The following is an 18,505-nucleotide window of genomic DNA, read 5'->3' as shown; positions in this document are numbered from 1 at the left end:
GATATTGTCACGAATAGTCTGACACTCTTCACTCTAGCCTTCAGATATCAATACAGACACTAAAGGGGTATTTTATTCCACCCCCCACACCCAGCGGGAAAGGTACGGGCAGGGCTCAAGATGTTGAGGGGGGGGTCGGTTTGCACCATGTTCCCAAAGCATTTCTGCCCCCACCATCTTATCTCTTGAAATCAGGCACGGGAAGGCCGCACCCCATCCCAGAGGTGGGAGAGCCTAATTTAAATGGCAAAATCACATCCTGATGACTTCATCAGGATGCGCACGCCATTTTAGCTCCTCGGATCGGGAGGCCTACACGGCACTGAATCAAAGCTTGCAGCAATCAGCACAGTAGAAGGTGTGTGAATCATTACATGGGACAAGGAATGGTATAAGCACTAGGATCCAGCCATCTCCATACATGCTGGCTAACCTACTGAATTTTTCCTCCATCATTTTCTGTTCTGATTTCATATTCCAGCATCTGCGGTATTTAGATTTTGTTTTCTATTCTATTGTTCTTATTGTTATATATTATATTGTTACATATTATATTGTTCTTATGTTATGCCATAGTGAATGCCTTTTCATGTCAGAAACGTCTCTCGATAAAAACTGCCACAAAGGTTAAAGGACTGGGCCCTTGTGTAAGCAGGTTGATGTCAGGGATCAGTACTGACTCTTAGTCATGATTATTATATTGATATATGAACTGTGTAAGCCTTTTCACAGCTTCTTCTACAAGAAAGGGTATTAGATACCTGGGAAAAAAAAAATCACACAACAAAGTGCGATTAACTAGTCAAACATAATGTTTCAATTCAATTTCACTTCTGTTATATATGCTTTTTAAATGTTGATCTGCTTAGATTTTAGCTGCTCTATAAAAGCCTCTTATGCCCATTACTGATATCACTTAGGTTTGTTTATTCCTTTGTAAATGTATTGAAAGGATTAAATTATATTGTTCTGCCATGCTGAAGTTAAATGGTTTTGTCCGAGGCACACGGGCAGTTAAGAGCTATTTTATTTTCATTGTGGTTTGAGGCTGAGGGCAGTAAATTGCATCTCCTCGTCCTGAACATCTTCTGGATACATTCAAGGCTCCAATGAAAGTTGAAAACACATGAATGGCCTTCTCGGTTCTTTAAATCAGAAACCAGGAGATTGCCAGCTTTGTTACCTGAACTGATGGTGTAGAGCCCGGTTTGTTCACATATACTAACATCTATCTTAATTGGAGTCATCAGCATATCATCATAGGTAGTCCCTCGGAATTGAGGAACACTTGCTTCCACTCTTAACATGAGTCCTTAGATGGCTGTACAATCTACTACGAGAACCACAGTCTCTGTCACAGGTGGGACAGATAGTCGTTGAGGGAAGAGGTAGGTGGGACTGGTTTGCCGCACCTGTTGATTTCTGCATGCTCTCGGCGATGAGACTCAAGGTGCTCAGCGCTCTCCCGAATGCACTTCCTCCACTTAGGGCGGTCTTTGGCCAGGGACTCCCAGATGTCAGTGGGGATGTTGCACTTTATCAGGGAGGCTTTGAGGGTGTCCTTGAAACGTTTCCTCTGCCTACCTTTGGCTCGTTTACCGTGAAGGAGTTCCGAGTGGAGCGCTTGCTTTGGGAGTCTCGTGTCTGGCATGCGGACAATGTGGCCTGCCCAGCGTAGCTGATCGAGTGTGGTCAGTGCTTCAATGCAGTGAATCAATTGAAGTACTACCTGCTGTAAAGGTATGAGGGACTAAACTGTTATTGCTCACCTTTGATCTTGTGCTGAAATTTCTTTAGGAAGTCAGATAATGTTAATCACATGTCAACGATGTGAGAACTAATTCAATACATGAAAAGTATTTGAATGTTGTTGTTTTCATTGTAATTTTGTAGTTATTTGGCAGGGGGTGGGGGGTTGTCAGCAGATGATCATTTGCAACCAACAGTATTTTGTTACAGAACCTCAACAAATCAAGCTTTAATGGATTAGATGTGGCTTATAGATATGCGTGTCTTACACTGATGGCACGCTTACATTTTTGTCAAATTTGCCAGTGCTAAAAGTGTAACCATTTCTCTACTTTATGAAGCATGTTGTTTTTTGTGTTGTGAGATTCATCTTCATAACCAATAATAATGCAAAGCTACTGGTACTTAAAGGACCCTGTCAAATATTTACTGTAAAAACACATGAAGAGATAGATTAATGACCCTTTGCTGAACAATTGTTAGAAGTCTTATTTTCTAAGAGTTCCTTCAGATTGTCACATATCCAAGAGTAGGGTTATTTTATTGGGACAAACATTCAATGCATTTATCATATCCAGACATATTTCTGGGCCTTCCTCTGAATATAATTATGGTAAAATGCCAAGCAAGAAGGCATTTCATTGATAAAATTAAGGTGAATAAAGTAATATATGTCTTCATTTTCATGTAAACTAAACAGTCTTGTAGTGGTACCTGTGGTGGACGTGGTAATTTCCGCCATTGATGTGCCAGCCTGGTTGGGAAGGGTTGGGTATCTTTGCAGTTTGTGCAATCAGGTGTTGTACATCTCTCCAGCTTAGATTGGGGCTGTAGAAAGAAAACAAAGATGATGTGCAGGCTTAACAAAAAATGGAGCCACTTTACAATTCTAAACAATAATATTGTTAATGTTACAACAAAAAAAATCTGTTGCTATTGGAGACCTCTGCAAAGCAGCCAGTTGTAAACAATTATTAACATTAACTCTTTTGTCTATTTAGCTACTATATCACTAGACAACAGCAACAACAACAACTTATATTTATATAGCGGCTTTAACGTAGTAAAACGTCCCAAGGCACTTCACAGGAGTGTTATAAGGCAAAGAAAAATTTGACACCGAGCCAGATAATAAGAAACGGCAGATGACCAAAAACTTGATCAAAGAGGTAGGTTTTAAGGAGCGTCTTAAAGAAAGAAAGAGAAGTAGAGAAGTGGAGAGGTTTAGGGAGGGAGTTCCAGAGCTTAAGACCCAGGCAGCTGAAGGCATGGCCACCGATGATTGAGCAGTTATAATCAGGGATGCTCAAGAGGGCAGATTTAGAGGAGCGCAGATATCTTGGGGGGTTGGGAGGCTGAAGGAGATTACAGAGATATCATCATCATCAGTCCCTCGGAATCAAGGAATACTTGCTTCCACTCCTGAAGTGAGTTCTTTGGTGGCTGAACAGTCCAATACGAGAGCCACAGACTCTGTCACAGGTGGGACAGATAGTCATTGAGGAAAGGTATGGGTGGGACTGGTTTGCCGCACGCTCTTTCCACTGTCTGCTTTTGATTTCTGCATGCTCTCGGCGTTGAGATTCGAGGTGCTCAGCGCCCTCTCGGATGCACTTCCTCCACTTAGGGCGGTCTTGGGCCAGGGACTCCCAGGTGTCAGTGGGGATGTCGCACTTTATCAGGGAGGCTTTGAGGGTGTCCTTGTAGTGTTTCCGCTGCCCACCTTTGGCTCATTTGCCGTGAGGGAGCTCCAAGTAGAGCACTTGCTTTGGGAGTCTCATGTCTGGCGTGCGGAATACGTGGCCTGCCCAGCGGAGCTTATCGAGTGTAGTCAGTGCTTCAATGCTGGGGATGTAAGCCTGAATAAGGATGCTGATGTTGGTGTGCCTGTCCTCCCAGGGGATTTGTAGGATCTTGCGGAGGCATCGTTGGTGATATTTCTCCAGCAACTTGAGGTGTCTACTGTACATGGTCCATGTCTCTGAGCCATACAGAAGGGCAGGTATTACTACAGCCCTGTAGACCATGATCTTGGTGGCAGTTTTGAGGGTCTGGTCTTCAAACACTCTTTTCCTCAGGCGGCCAAAGGCTGCACTGGCACACTGGAGGCGGTGTTGGATCTCATCGTCGATGCCTGCTCTTGTTGATAGGAGGCTCGCGAGATATGGGAAGTGGTTCACGGTGTCGAGGGCCGCACCATGGATCCTGATGACTGGGGGGGCAGTGCTGTGCGGTGAGGACAGGCTGGTGGAGGACCTTTGTCTTACGGATGTTTAGCGTAAGGCCCGTGCTTTTGTATGCCTCAGTAGATACGTCGACTATGTCCTGGAGTGCAGCCTCTGTGTGTGCGCAGATGCAGGCGTCATCCACATACTGTAGCTCGACGACAGAGGTTGAGGTCGTCTTGGATCTGGCCTGGAGACGGCGCAGGTTGAGCAGCTTCCCACTAGTTCTGTAGTTTAGTTCCATTCCAGAAGGGAGCATGCAGACTGAGGTGGAGCATGGCAGCGAGAAAGATTGAGAAGAGGTTTGGGGTGATGACGCAGCCCTGGTTGACCCTGGTCCGGATGTGGATTGGGTCTGTGATGGATCCATTGGTAAGGATCACGGCCTGCATGTCGTCGTGGAGCAGGCGGAGGATGGTGTCGAACTTTTGGGGGCATCCAAAATGGAGGAGGACGCTCCATAGACCCTCGCGGTTGACAGTGTCAAAGGTCTTTGTAAGGTCGAAGAAGGCCATGTATAAGGGCTGTTCCCTGCATTTTTTCTGAAGCTGTCGCGCTGCAAAAATCTTGTCCGTTGTGCCCCGTAGGGGACGAAATCCGCACTGTGACTCCGCGAGGAGCTCCTTGGTCACGGGGAGAAGACGGTTGAGGTGGACTCAAGCGATGACTTTCCCAGTGGCTGATAGCAGGGAGATTCCTCTATAGTTACCACAGTCAGACTTGTCCCCTTTTTTAAAGATGGTCACGATTATTGCATCCCTCCAGATGAGAGAGATGAGGTCGTGTATTTGTGCCAGCAGTGTCTCTCCGCCATACTTCAATGCCTCAGCTGGGATTCTGTCCGCACCCATAGCCTTGTTGTTTTTTAGCTGTCTTATGGCTTTTGCTACCTCGTGCAGTGTTGGGGTCCCACTGAGGTGGTGGCAGGTAACATGCTGCGGGATGGAGTCAAGAATACTCGAGTCAAAGGCAGAATCTCGATTGAGGAGCTCTTCGAAGTGCTCTTTCCAGCGGGCCCTGACTGCCTCGGCGTCCTTGATGAGTGTTTCCCCGTTCTTGGCTAACAGTGGAGTGGGGCCTTGGTTTTTGGCCCGTAGGTGGCCTTGACTGCGATGAAGAATCCTCGCACATCATGATTGTAGGCCAGCTGCTGTATCTCCTGTGCTTTCTCCATTCCCCACCTGTTCTTTAGGTCCCGGGTTTTTTGTTGAACCTCAGCCTTGAGCCTTCTTGAGCTGCTTTACTGCTCCCGCATTGTTTAAGGCTCAGAAATGCCCTGCGCTTGCAATCTATTAGCTCTTGAATCTCCTGATCATTCTCATCAAACCAGTCCTGGTGTTTCCTGGTTGAGTAACCGAGTGTCTCTTTGCAGGCACTGGTTATGGAGGCCTGGAGGGCAGACCAAGCGCTGTGGGCATTCTGCGTCTTGGGGTTGTCAAGGCACACCAGTTCAGCTGTAAGGTGCTGGCTGTATAGGGCTCTCTTAGCTGGGTCCTTAAGTGCTCTGGCACTGACTTTTTTGCGGCACTGCTTCTGCTGCCCCCTCCACTTTGGAGCTATGTTGATGTCGATGATGGAGTGGATTAGGCGGTGGTCCTTCTAGCAGTCATCAGCTTCTGTCATGGCGCGGGTGATGCGCACCTCCTTGCGATTCCTGGCTTGGACGATGACATAGTCGAGCAGGTGCCAGTGCTTGGAGCGAGGGTGTTGCCACGATGCCTTGTATTTGTCCCTCTGGTGGAACAAGGTGTTGGTGATGACAAGTTCGTGCTCTAGACATTTTGTCAGGAGTAGGGTACCGCTGGAGTTGGCTTTCCCTACTCCCTCTCTGCCAATCACGCCCTCCCAGAGGTCTGTGTCCTTGCCAACCCTGGTGTTGAAGTCAACGAGGAGGATCAGTTTGTTGCCCGCAGAGACGCAGGACAGGAATTTTTCGAGGTTGGTGTAAAAACCCTCTTTGGCCTCATCAGTTGCATCGAGTGTTGGGGCGCATGCACTGATGACTGTGGTGCACTGGTTCCAGGATAGGGTGAGTCGAAGAGTCATGAGGCGTTCGTTAGGGAGGGGCGAGGCCACGGAGGGATTTGTTAACTAGGATGAGAATTTTGAAATCGAGGCATTCCTTAACTGGGAGCCAATATAGGTCAGAGAGCACAGGGGTGTTGAGTGAACGGGACTTGTTGCGAATTAGGACACAGGCTGCCGAGTTTTCGATGACCTCCAGTTTACGTAGGGTAGAATGTGGGAGGCCAGCCAGGAGTGCGTTGGAATAGTCAAGTCTAGAGGTAACAAAGGCATGGATGAGAGTTTCAAAAGCAGATGAGCTGAAGCATGGGCGGAGGTGGAAGTATGCGGTTTTAGTTATGCCGCGGATATGTGGCCAGAAGCTCATTTCATGGTCAAATATGACACCTAGGTTGCGAACAGTTTGGTTCAGCCTCAGACAGATGCTAAGGAGAGGGGTGGAGTTGGTGGCTAGGGAACGCAGTTTGTGGCGGGGACCAAACACAATGGCTTTGATCTTCCCAATATTTAACTGGAAAAAATTTTTGCTCATCCAGTACTGGATGTCGGACAAGCAGTTTGACAATTTAGAGACCGTGGCGAGGTCGAGAGAGGTGGTGTGAGGTAGAGCTGGGTGTCATAGAATCATAGAAATTTACAGCACAGAAGGAGGTCAATTCAGCCCATCGTGTCCGCACCGGCCAACAAAGAGCTATCCAGCCTAATCCCACTTTCCAGCTCTTGGTCTGTAGCCCTTTGGTTATGGCACTTCAAGTACACATCCAAGTACCCTTTAAATGTGGTGAGGGTTTCTGCCTCTACCACTCTTTCAGGCAGTGAGTTCCAAAACCCCACCACCCTCTGGGTGAAGAAATTTCCCCTCAAATCTCCTCTAAACCTCCTACCAATTACTTTAAATCTATGCCTCCTGGTTGTTGACCCCTCTGCTAGGGGAAATAGATCCTTCCTATCCACTCTATCTAGGCCTCTCATACTTTTATACACCTCGATAAGGTCTCCCCTCAGCCTCCTCTGTTCCAAAGAAAACAAACCCAGCCTATCCAGTCTTTCATCATAGCTAGAATTCTCCAGTCCAGGCAACATCCTCTGTACTCTCTCTAATGCAATCTCATCTTTCCTGCAATGTGATGACCAGAACTACATGCAGTACTCTAGCTGTGGCCTAACTAGTTTTTTTATACAATTCAAGCATAACTTCCTTTCTCTTGTATTCTATGCGGAGTGATGATTTTCAACAACTTGTGTGTGTCCTTCTTCACGTGTGCCTTGGATGCCACCCTCTTTTTGTGCATGCGTGCTCGATCCAGTCCTATTTCCCTTGGCAGAGGGGTCAACAACCAGGGGGTATAGATTTAAAATAATTGGTAGGAGATTTAGAGGGAATTTGAGGGGAATTTTTTTCATGCAGAGGGTTCTGGACCTCACTGCCTGAAAGGATTGTCGAGGCAGAAACCCTCACCACATTTTTAAAAGTACTATAATATGCACTTCAAGGGCCCAAGTTTCCACATGATTTGCGCCTGATTTTTAGGAGCAACTGGTGGAGAATGGACTATCTTAGAAATTGCAATTCTCCACATTTTTTTTCTAGTCAGTTAGAACAGTTTCACTTTGGAACAGAATTTTTTCTTCAAAAGGGAGCGTGTCCGGCCACTGACACCTGATTTCAAAGTTTCCACAGTGAAAACGTACTCCAAACTAACTTAGAATGGAGCAAGTGAAGAATTTTGTAGAACTGAAAAAACCTGTTCTACACATTAAAAAATCAGGCGCAGGTTACAAATTAGGCGTCCAGAACGAGGGGGGGAAGGGAAGTCATTAAATTCTACAATAAATCCTTAGTTATACTTATACAAATATTATACAAATAAATCCAACCTGAATAAAAATTTATAAGCAAAGAAAATAAACCATGTTCCTACCTGTGTGAAAGTTCTTCAGGCAGGCCTTTAGGAAGCGGTTTGCCATTGGGACCGAAGGCTGAACGGGCTGGGCCCGAGATTTCGGGCAGGGCCCATCCCCAGCCAGAGGTAGGTGGCGTTGGGTCGGGTCGGGTCGGGGAGAGAGGTTCGGTTCGGGTCGGCGGGGGGGGAGGAGGAGGGAGGGAGGGAGAGAGGTCAGGTCGGGAAGGGGGAGGTCAGGTCGGATCCAGTCCGGGGGCGGGAGTAGAGTCGGGTCAAGTCGGGTGGGAGCGGGAGCAGCAGCGGCAGACGCAGACAGGTCGAGTCGGGTCCGGTCCAGTCGGGGAGGGGGGGGGGGGGGGGAAAGCAGGAACGGCAGCGACAGGCGGGTCAAGTCGGGTCCGGTCGAGGGGGGAGGGAAGCAGGAGCGGCAGCAGCAGACGCAGATGGGTCGGGTCGGGTCCGGTCGAGGGGGGAAGGAAGCAGGAGCGGCAGCAGCAGACGCAGATAGGTCGGGTCGGGTCCGGTCGGTGGTGGGGGGAGGGAAGCAGGAGCGGCAGCAGCAGACGCAGATAGGTCGGGTCGGGTTGGGTCGGGTCCGGTCCGGGGGGGTGGGGGGGGAACAGGAGCGGCAGCGACAGGCGGGTCGAGTCGGGTCCGGTCCGGGGGGGTGGGGGGGGGAACAGGAGCGGCAGCGACAGGCGGGATCGAGTCGGGTCCGGTCCGGGGGGGTGGGGGGGAACAGGAGCGGCAGCGACAGGCGGGATCGAGTCGGGTCCGGTCTGGTCCGGGGACGGGGGGGCAGGCGCGGGGGAAAGCAGAAGCTGGCCGTGGGAGGGGCCTTATTCACGCAGCCCCAGTGAGGCCATTCGGCCAGGGCTAGGGGCTGCGTGCTTCGGGCCCCTCCCACACAGTTTCCGGCGCCTGGAGCTACTGCACTTGCGTGCCCACTGTAGCGTGCATGTGCAGAGGTCCCGGCACTGTTTTCAGCGCAGGGACCTGGCTCCGCCCCCCCTACAGCTCCTGCTGCGCCGCACCGAGGGTCAGAGGACCTGCAGGGAGGTGGAGAATACGGAGGGTTTTTTTAGGCGCACTTTGTGGCGCGAAAAACGGGCGCCCAGCTTGGAGGGGCGCCCGTTTTTTATCGTGTGGAAACTTTGGCCCCAAGTGTCGTAACATACAAGATTATGGACCAAGAGCTGGAAAGTGGGATTAGGCTGGATAATTCTTTGTCGGCCAGTACGAACACGAAGGGCCGAAAAGGCCTCCTTCTGTGCAGTAAATTTCTATGATTCTATGATATCACCGAACTTAAAATCTTTGATGAACCAACACTATCGGGCAGCATTTTAGAATGTAATTTTTAGAAAAAATAATTTTCATTAAAACATAATCCTCGATATATTTAAGAGTGGTAACCTGGTGCAGCCGTATTAATACAGTTAAAAATGGGTTTATCACAAAAATAAGCTATTGTAATCAGTGTCTAGTCCACCACCTAGAAGTAACCCGATTTTAAATAACTGAAAATGACTTTTAAATCTTTGAGAACTATTCATTAGTTATATTGGTGTGCAATAGTCAGTTTATGCGTAAATTGAAAAATATACATATTTAAAAGCTTTTAAAACATGCCCATTGGTGCCCTTGCACCTAAAAATTCATTTTAAGAGCCTCCTCGAAGGCCTGCAATTAGTGGAAACTCACAAAGGTGATTATTTGATCTGGGGGCGTGGCCAGTTTTGTGGGCAGGGCCAGCTTCTAGCGCGATGCTTTTTTAATCTAGCGCAAAAGATTGCGGAATGTCAATTTCCGCTGGGCATAATTTGCGCTTGGAATTCCTTCGGGCAGATTGCGCTGAAAAAAACAGCGCAACCGAGTGGAAGCCCCTGCTCCTTATGTCCAATCAAAAGTAAAACAGTTGCAAGCCAAGTTAGAAAAGTTATGCTCCCACTTCAAGCTTACATTTATCATGTCGTCTGAGACCCCACCTAACAATGGCCAATATGCATGAGAGAAAAAACACATGAATGTTGGAAATCTTAAAAACTGAAATTGCTGGAAATATGCAGCAGATCAGTCAGCATTTGAAAGAGACGACAGATTAGATAGAAACGATTATAAGTCATGAAACATTCCACGTGAAACATTAACCTGTCTGACTGTTTCGGATGCTTTACGATTCCAGCATTTTATACTATTATATTTTAGACAGTTTATGTGTTTGCCTCCACAATTTGTTGGAGAAGGTTTCTGGGATATGATTATCAAGTCAAATAATACTGAAAATTAGGTCATCACCTGAAGATAAGTAACATGCTTTATACTCCGCTCACATTGTATGGATATTTTGTAATGAGCCTGCCAGAAGTATGCAAACCATCAACTTACAATTCATTACATTTTAAACAGAGCTTTAAAAAATATTTTTTTTATTGTTTATCCCCTTCTCCATAAACTGTTTGATCTGACTGTCTCAATGAGCATCTGAAAGTGACAGTGAGGGCGCAGACATTCAGCACTTCTTTTCCAACAAATAATTGTCATGTTGCAACATAGTTAATTACTGTCAACCACATCCTCCCACCCCCCCCACCACCAATCAGAAGGGGTTTAGTATCGCTGTCAGCAGGAGTGTGCTGCTGACAAACTTAACTTGCATATGGGGATGAGGCAAAAGTGGCTGGGAGCGAGTGACACTCTGGTTTGAAATGATTGTGATGAAATTATAAATCTGGCAATTGATAGTGATACCTAATCTCATTCAAATTCCACCGTCTTCTTGCAAAAAAAGGAAATGTGATATTGCAGAAATCATAACTCTGAAACAATTTGATTCACAGGATTTTACCAGGTGTCTTTTTATTTGGAATAAAACAGGACATTGCTATTTAAACTCTAAACCAAATGTAAAACCATGCACATTTCTATTTTGACACAAGAGACATAATTAGATTTTTTTTTTAAACTGTTTTTGTTGAACTTTTTTGCTCATCAGAGAGAACATTAGCATTGCTTGGGAAATGAAGTAGCTCCCATTTGAGGTACTCAGGCCTGTATCAAAAACTTCGAGGTCAGAAATAGCTATGCTAGCTGCTTCTATTGTGGGCATGAACGTGTCAGGAACGCAATGTGAAGTGTCCAACATCCACTTTAACTGGGTGGGCAGGATTAAAATTAGTCCTCAGGGATCAGGCTTGTTGCCCTTCTCTGCATCTCTTCGAGGGCTTGTTTCCCTTCTGCTTTGACAATCAGAACAAAACAGATTACTGACGATACAGCCCGCCCAGAGGACGATACAGCTTCATAATGACATCTTGGCACAGACAGTGCGGAGTCTGCACAGACAGCCCGGAACAGCCAGGAGTCTGCACAGACAGCGCGGAGTCTGCACAAACAGCGAGGAGTCTGCACAGACAGCCCGGAGTCTGCACAGACAGCCCGGAGTCTGCACAGACAGCCCGGTCTGCACAGACAGCCCGGAGTCTGCACAGACAGCGAGGAGTCTGCACAGACAGCCCGGAGTCTGCACAGACAGCCCGGAGTCTGCACAGACAGCGAGGAGTCTGCACAGACAGCCCGGAGTCTGCACAGACAGCCCGGAGTCTGCACAGACAGCCCGGAGTCTGCACAGACAGCGAGGAGTCTGCACAGACAGCCCGGAGTCTGCACAGACAGCCCGGAGTCTGCACAGACAGCCCGGAGTCTGCACAGACAGCGAGGAATCTGCACAGACAGCGAGGAGTCTGCACAGACAGCGAGGAGTCTGCACAGACAGCGAGGAGTCTGCACAAACAGCCCGGAGTCTGCACAGACAGCGAGGAGTCTGCACAAACAGCCCGGAGTCTGCACAGACAGCGAGGAGTCTGCACAGACAGCCCGGAGTCTGCACAGACAGCGAGGAGTCTGCACAGACAGCCCGGAGTCTGCACAGACAGCGAGGAGTCTGCACAGACAGCCCGGAGTCTGCACAGACAGCGAGGAGTCTGCACAAACAGCCCGGAGTCTGCACAGACAGCGAGGAGTCTGCACAGACAGCCCGGAGTCTGCACAGACAGCGAGGAGTCTGCACAGACAACGCAGAGTCTGCACAGACAATGCAGAGTCTGCACAGACAGCAAGGAGTTTGCACAGACAACACAGAGTCTGCACAGACAACACAGAGTCTGCACAGACAGCGAGGAGTCTGCATAGAGCAGTCTGTATTCAATACCACATAAATGTGCCTAGAAATTGGCCTCCTTAGCACCTCTCGTTGTTGCCTCCGGGGCGATAATGAGCGCTAACAACTTACCGACCGGGTGTGGCGAGATGACTCCCGCTAACTTTGGCAAGAGGTTTGCGGTGGTGGTAGGATGTTGCGCCCCCATCTCCTTCATCCGGAGATCGTGACATCATTGCCGTGCGCATTGCCCAGGTAGCGCCCCAGACCCGAACTATGGTTCCGTCCCCTGCAGCATCGCCGGGCAAAAACACCAACAGCTGCATGAGGCGTTGATCAGAAGGCTAGGCGCTTTGGGGGAGAAACTTAAAGGCAACGTGGCCAAGATAAGTGAAAAAATTTCTACAATGGTGTCTGTTAATTCTTTTCAATCCTCTTCTGCTGCGATCAATCAGTCCGGCACTCTGCTGTAGTATATCGGGCTGATCGGCCCGGATCGCTGCTGTCTTGACATACCATTAATTTTTGTTTTATTAAAGGGAATAAGGGGTTATGGGGATCGGGCAGGGTAGTGGACCTGAGTCCATGATCGGATCAGCCATGATAGTATTAAATGGCGGAGCAGGTTTGAGGGGCCGTATGGCCGACTCCTGCTCCTATTTCTTTTGTTCTTATGTTCTTATTATCAAACCACATGACCATGTAGTGCATAGGAACATAGAAAAAGAAATGGCCATTCAGTCTATCTCATTCATCTCATCATTTAATCTATGTCCAGAAAGTGCTTGGAGAATTTTTATTTTCCTCCTGTATCGGGATGAAGCCAATATCTCTTTGCTCCCATTGCAAGAATTATGAATCTTTTCACGTCCTTTTTGAATGTATTAAATAGGTCTACATTTATTGCTCTGCTGGACAAGTGACTTTCAAGCAGCTAGTCTTGTAAACTCGTGAAATCCAAACATTATAGTGAACTTGAGGTTACATAGACACAGGCCGCGATATTAACTGGGAGGTGGGAAGGGTGCAGAGGAGCCTGGTAGCAGGTGAAGAACCCAGCAAGGCTGGGGATGTGGAGGACCTGCCGATCTTAACTGCAGGGCCTTATTTAATTAATTCTGTGCAGTCTCTCACCTGATCCCCGGCCAGATTGCCTGCCAGGCCAGCTTGCTGGAGTGGAGATTTAGCTGCAGGAGGCCACAACCAGGGACCCGTGGGAACGGTCCTCGGCACTCAGTGGGGGGATGAAGCCTTAGGCCGCAAGCGAGAGGGGGGGCAGGGTGCAAAGGAGGAAGGCTGAGGACGTAATCAGGACTGGGGCGCCTGTTGATGGCCACAAAATGGAAGGGGGGAGGTCACGGCTGGGGAGGTCAAAGCTTTCCTTGCGAGGCCGAGGGGGTGCACTCCTGCTCCTCCTAACCAACAACGAGCTTAAAACCAGACAAAGTTCTAAAACTTACCTGGGCCTCTTCTAACTAGTTGATTCCTCCCACCGTGTTGCTGCTGCTAGGCAACAGACACCATGGGATTCCCCGTGTTGAGGTTAAAATAAGTTGTGACACTGATGACATCATTAGGACGTGACTTTTGTATGCTAAGTAGGCTCTCGCCTGCCTTTAGCTGGAGCCTCGTCCAAGGATTGAATCACTGACCGTAACTATTACACTGACCGGGAATGAGGTCGGGTTCCTCGATTCCGATATTTAATCGCCTTCGTCGACTCTCTCCCATGCATCGGGGGTTCAAATCATGACCACAGCGTCACCAAGATGGTTTATTTTCAGTGATATCCTCGAAATACCAGTTAAACCCGAAGTAATGTATGCAAAATACTTCAACCCCTCATTTTTAATTATATTCCTGTTAACTGACCATTTTTCTGTTATTCTCACCTCCGACTGGTGATGTCGCCTACCCATTATTCTTCATTAGCAACAAGCTCTTCATCTGCACAGCCAGCATATTTAGACACACACTAATGTTTCTTATTAATTAATGACGGAATTGAGTATACATTTTGTATACATTTTAAAAAAGGTTTCTGGTTGAATCAGTGGGAGAAATCCATCAGTGGTTTTAAGCAAGTCAATGTACACAAAAATGACAGGATCTTACACATATCTTAACAGGAGTTAAATTAAAAAGTAGGACTTCAAAGGTAGTAATCTCAGGATTGCTACCAGTGCCGCGTGCTAGTCAGAGTAGGAATCACAGAATAGCTCAGATGAATACGTGGCTTGAGCAGTGGTGCAGAAGGGAGGGATTCAAATTCCTGGGGCATTGGAACCGGTTCTGGGGGAGGTGGGACCAGTACAAACCGAACAGTCTGCACCTGGGCAGGACCGGAACCAATGTCCTTGGGGGAGTGTTTGCTAGCGCTGTTGGGGAGGGGTTAAACTAATATGGCAGGGGGGATGGGAACCTATGCAGGGAGACAGAGGGAAGTAGAATGGGGGCAGAAGCAAATGATAGAAAGAAGAAAAGTAAAAGTGAAAAGCAGAGAAACCCAAGGCAAAAATCAAAAAGGGCCACATTGCAGCAAAATTCTAAAAAGGGCAAAGTGTGTGAAAAAGACAAGCCTGAAGGCTCTGTGCCTCAATGCGAGGAATATTCGTAATAAGATGGACGAATTAACTGCACAGGCAGCAATTAATGAATATGATATAATTACCATGACGGAGACATGGCTCCAGGGTGACCAAGGCTGGAAATTCAACATCCAGGGGTACTCAACATTCAGGAAGGATAGAGAGAAAGGAAAAGGAGGTGGGGTAGCATTGCTGGTTAAAGAGGAAATTAACGCAATAAGTAAGGAAGGACATTGGGCCCAAGTTTCGGGCCGCGCCTAGAACGGCGCAGCCCCGACCTGGACGCCCGTTTTTCGCGCCACAAAGTGCGCCTAAAAAAACTTACAGATTCTCTGGCTCCCTGTTGGTCCTCTGGAGTCGGGCGCAGCGCAGCACGAGCTGTGGGGGGCGGAGCTAGGTCCCTGCGCTGAAAACAGTGCCGGGACCTCTGCACATGTGTGCTACAGTGGGCGCGCATGTGCAGTAGCTCCAGGGGCCCAAAACTGTGTGGGAGGGGCCCGAAGCACGCAGCCACTAGCCCTGGCCGAATGGCCTCACTGGGGCTGCGTGAATAAGGCTCCTCCCACGGCCAGCTCCTGCTTCCTCCCGACCCGACTCGACTCCCGCTTCCCCCCACCCCGTCCCCCGCCCCCGGACCGGACCGGACCGGACCCGTGCTCCCCCCCCCACCACCCGACCTGACCTCCCTCTGCCCTCCCACCCCCCCCGACCCAATCCGCACTCCCTCCCTTCCCCCCCCTCTCTTTCCCCTTCTCCTCTCCCCCTTCCCCTTCTCCTCTCCCCCCCTTTCCCCTTCTCCTCTCCCCCCTTCTCTTTCCCCTTCTCCTCTCCCCCCCTTCCCCTTCTCCTCTCCCCCCTTCCCCTTCTCCTCTCCCCCCCTTCCCCTTCTCCTCTCCCCCCCTTCCCCTTCTCCTCTCCCCCCCCTTTTCTTTCTCCTTCTCCTCTCCCCCTCCCCATCTCCTCTTCCCCCCCCTTCCCCTTCTCCTTTCCCCCCTTCCCCTTCTCCTTCCCCCCTTCCCCTTTCCCCCCTTCCCCTTCTCCTTTCCCCCCCTCTTTCCCCTTCTCCCCCTCCCTTTCCCCCTCTCCTCTCCCCCTCCCTTCCCCTTCTCCTCTTGCCCCCCTTTCCCCTTCTCCTCCCCCCCTTCCCTTCTCCTCCCCCCTTCCCTTCTCCTCCCCCCCTTCCCCTCCTCCTCCCCCTTCCCCTTCTCCTCCCCCCTTCCCCTCCCCCTCCCCCTTCTCCTCCTCCCCCTCCCTCCTTCCCCTTCTCCTCCACCCCTCCTCCCCCCTTCCTCTTCTCCTCCTCCCCCCCTTCCCCTCCTCCCCCCTTCTCACCCATCCTTCTCACCCATCCCTCCTTCCCCTCCCCCTGCCCCCCCCTTTCTCCCTCTACCCACCTCCACCCCCTCCCCTCACTGTCAGAAACACAGACACTGACTAAGACAGAGAGTGAGAGACACACACAGACAGAGAGATAGAGACACTGACAGAGACACACTGGGGGGGTGGGGCATCCCAGCACGCTGTTGGAGGGCTCCCAGTGCTGCAGTCAGTAAGCAGAAAATGTTTTATTTATTGATTTAAAAAAAAATGTTTTCTTATTAATTTTTTTTGATTGATTTATTGGTTGATTTATTGATGTTTTTATCATTTATTATTGATGATGGCTCTTTATTTGTAAAACTGAAGTGTTTAATGTTTGTAAACTTCCCTTTAAACCCCCCCTCCCCCCATTCCCTACGCCTGATTTGTAACCTACGCCTGATTTTCTAAAGTGTAGACAAGGTTTTTTCCAGCTTACAAAAATCTTCACTTACTCCATTCTAAGTTAGTTGGAGTAAGTTTTCACTGCTGAAACTTTGAAAACAGGCGTAAGTGGGCGGACACGCCCCCTTTTGAAAAAAAAATTCTGTTCCAAAGTGAAACTGTTCTAACTGACTAGAACCGGAGCAAACTAAATGCCGAGAATTTGAATTTCGAAGATACTCCGTTCTACACCAGTTGCTCCAAAAAATCAGGAGCAACTGAGGCCGAAACTTGGGCCCCTTAGCTTGGATGATGTGGAATTTGTATTGATGGAGCTGCGGAAAACCAAAGGGCAGAAAACGGTAGTTGGAATTGTGTACAGACCACCAACCAGTAGTAGTGAAGTTTGGGACAGCATCAAACAAGAAATTAGGGATGCGTGCAATAAAGGTACAGCAGTTATCATAGACGACTTTAATCTACATATAGATTGAGCTAACCAAACTGGTAGCAATACGGTGGAGGATTTCCTGGAGTGTATTCGGGATGGTTTTCTAGACCAAAATGTCGAGGAACCAACTAACGGGCTGGCCATCTTAGACTGGGTGATGTGTAATGAGAAAGGACTAATTAGCAATCTTGTTGTGCGAGGCCCCTTGGGGAAGAGTGACCATAATATGGTAGAATTCTTTATTAAGATGGAGAGTGACAGTTAATTCAGAGACTAGGGTTCTGAACTTAAGGAAAGGTAACTTCGATAGTATGAGACGTGAATTGGCTAGAATAGACTGGCGAATGATACTTAAAGGTTTGACGGCAGATAGACAATGGCAAACATTTAAAGATCACATGGATGAACTTCAACAATTGTACATCCCTGCCTGGAGTAAAAATAAAACGGGGAAGGTGGCTCAACCATGGCTAACAATGGAAATTAAGGTTAGTGTTAAATCCAAGGAAGAGACATAAAAATTGGCCAGAAAAAGCAGCAAACCTGAGGACTGGGAGAAATTTAGAATTCAGCAGAGGAGGACAAAGGGTTTAATTCGGAGGGGGAAAATAGAGTATGAGAGGAAGCTTGCCGGGAACATAAAAACCGACTGCAAAAGCTTCTATAGATATATGAAGATGAAAAGATTAGTGAAGACAAACGTAGGTCCCTTGCAGTCAGATTCAGGTGAATTTATAATGGGGAACAAAGAAATGGCAGACCAATTGAACAAATACTTTGGTTCTGTCTTCACGAAGGAAGACACAAATAACCTTCTGGAAGTACTAGGGGACCGAGGATCTAGTGAGAAAGAGGAACTGAAGGATATCCTTATTAGGCAGGAAATTGTGTTAGGGAAATTGATGGGATTGAAGGCTGATAAATCCCTGGGGCCTAATAGTCTGCATCCCAGAGTACTGAAGGAAGTGGCCATAGAAATAGTGGATGCATTGATAATCATTTTCAACAGTCTATCGACTCTGGATCAGTTCCTATGGAATGGAGGGTAGCTAATGTGGCACCATTTTTTAAAAAAAGGAGGGAGAGAGAAAACGGGTAATTATAGACCGGTTAGCCTGACATCAGTAGTAGAGAAAATGTTGGAATCAATTATTAAAGATGAAATAACAGCACATTTGGAAAGCAGTGACAGGGTCGGCCCAAATCAACATGGATTTATGAAAGGGAAATCATGCTTGACAAATCTTCTGGAATTTTTTGAGGATGTAACTAGCAGAGTGGACAAGGGAGAACCAGTGGATGTGATGTATTTGGATTTTCAAAAGGCTTTTGACAAGGTCCCGCACAAGAGATTGGTGTCCAAAACCAAAGCGCATGGTATTGGGGGTAATGTACTGACGTGGATAGAGAACTGGTTGGCAGACAGGAAGCAGAGTCGGGATAAATGGGTCCTTTTCAGAATGGCAGGCAGTGACTAGTGGAGTGCCGCAGGGCTCAGTGCTGGGACCCCAGCTCTTTATAATATACATTAATGATTTAGATGAAGGAATTGAGTGTAATATCTCCAAGTTTGCGGATGACACTAAACTGGGTGGCGGTGTGAGCTGTGAGGAGGACGCTAAAAGGCTGCAGGCTGACTTGGGCAGGTTAGGTGAGTGGGC

At 48.3% G+C, this 18,505-nt stretch overlaps 1 protein-coding gene across 1 annotated transcript in view; it reads right to left on the bottom strand.

Moving 5' to 3' along the window:
• The window catches only part of LOC139266641 (PC3-like endoprotease variant B), a gene marked incomplete at its 3' end in the record, with an annotated part of 827,273 nt that overhangs the window by 463,399 nt on the left and 345,369 nt on the right, over window positions 1–18,505 (bottom strand). Inside the window, exon 8 of the mRNA XM_070884230.1 lies at window positions 2,464–2,577. Coding sequence (XP_070740331.1) covers window positions 2,464–2,577 — 114 coding nt within the window. The remainder of the gene's footprint in view (window positions 1–2,463; window positions 2,578–18,505) is intronic.

Source organism: Pristiophorus japonicus, chromosome 7 (assembly GCF_044704955.1).
Source record: "Pristiophorus japonicus isolate sPriJap1 chromosome 7, sPriJap1.hap1, whole genome shotgun sequence".
Classification (NCBI taxonomy): domain Eukaryota; kingdom Metazoa; phylum Chordata; class Chondrichthyes; family Pristiophoridae; genus Pristiophorus; species Pristiophorus japonicus.
The sequence above is the reverse complement of the archived record's forward strand: the minus strand, read 5'-3'. Positions and strand labels throughout refer to the sequence as shown.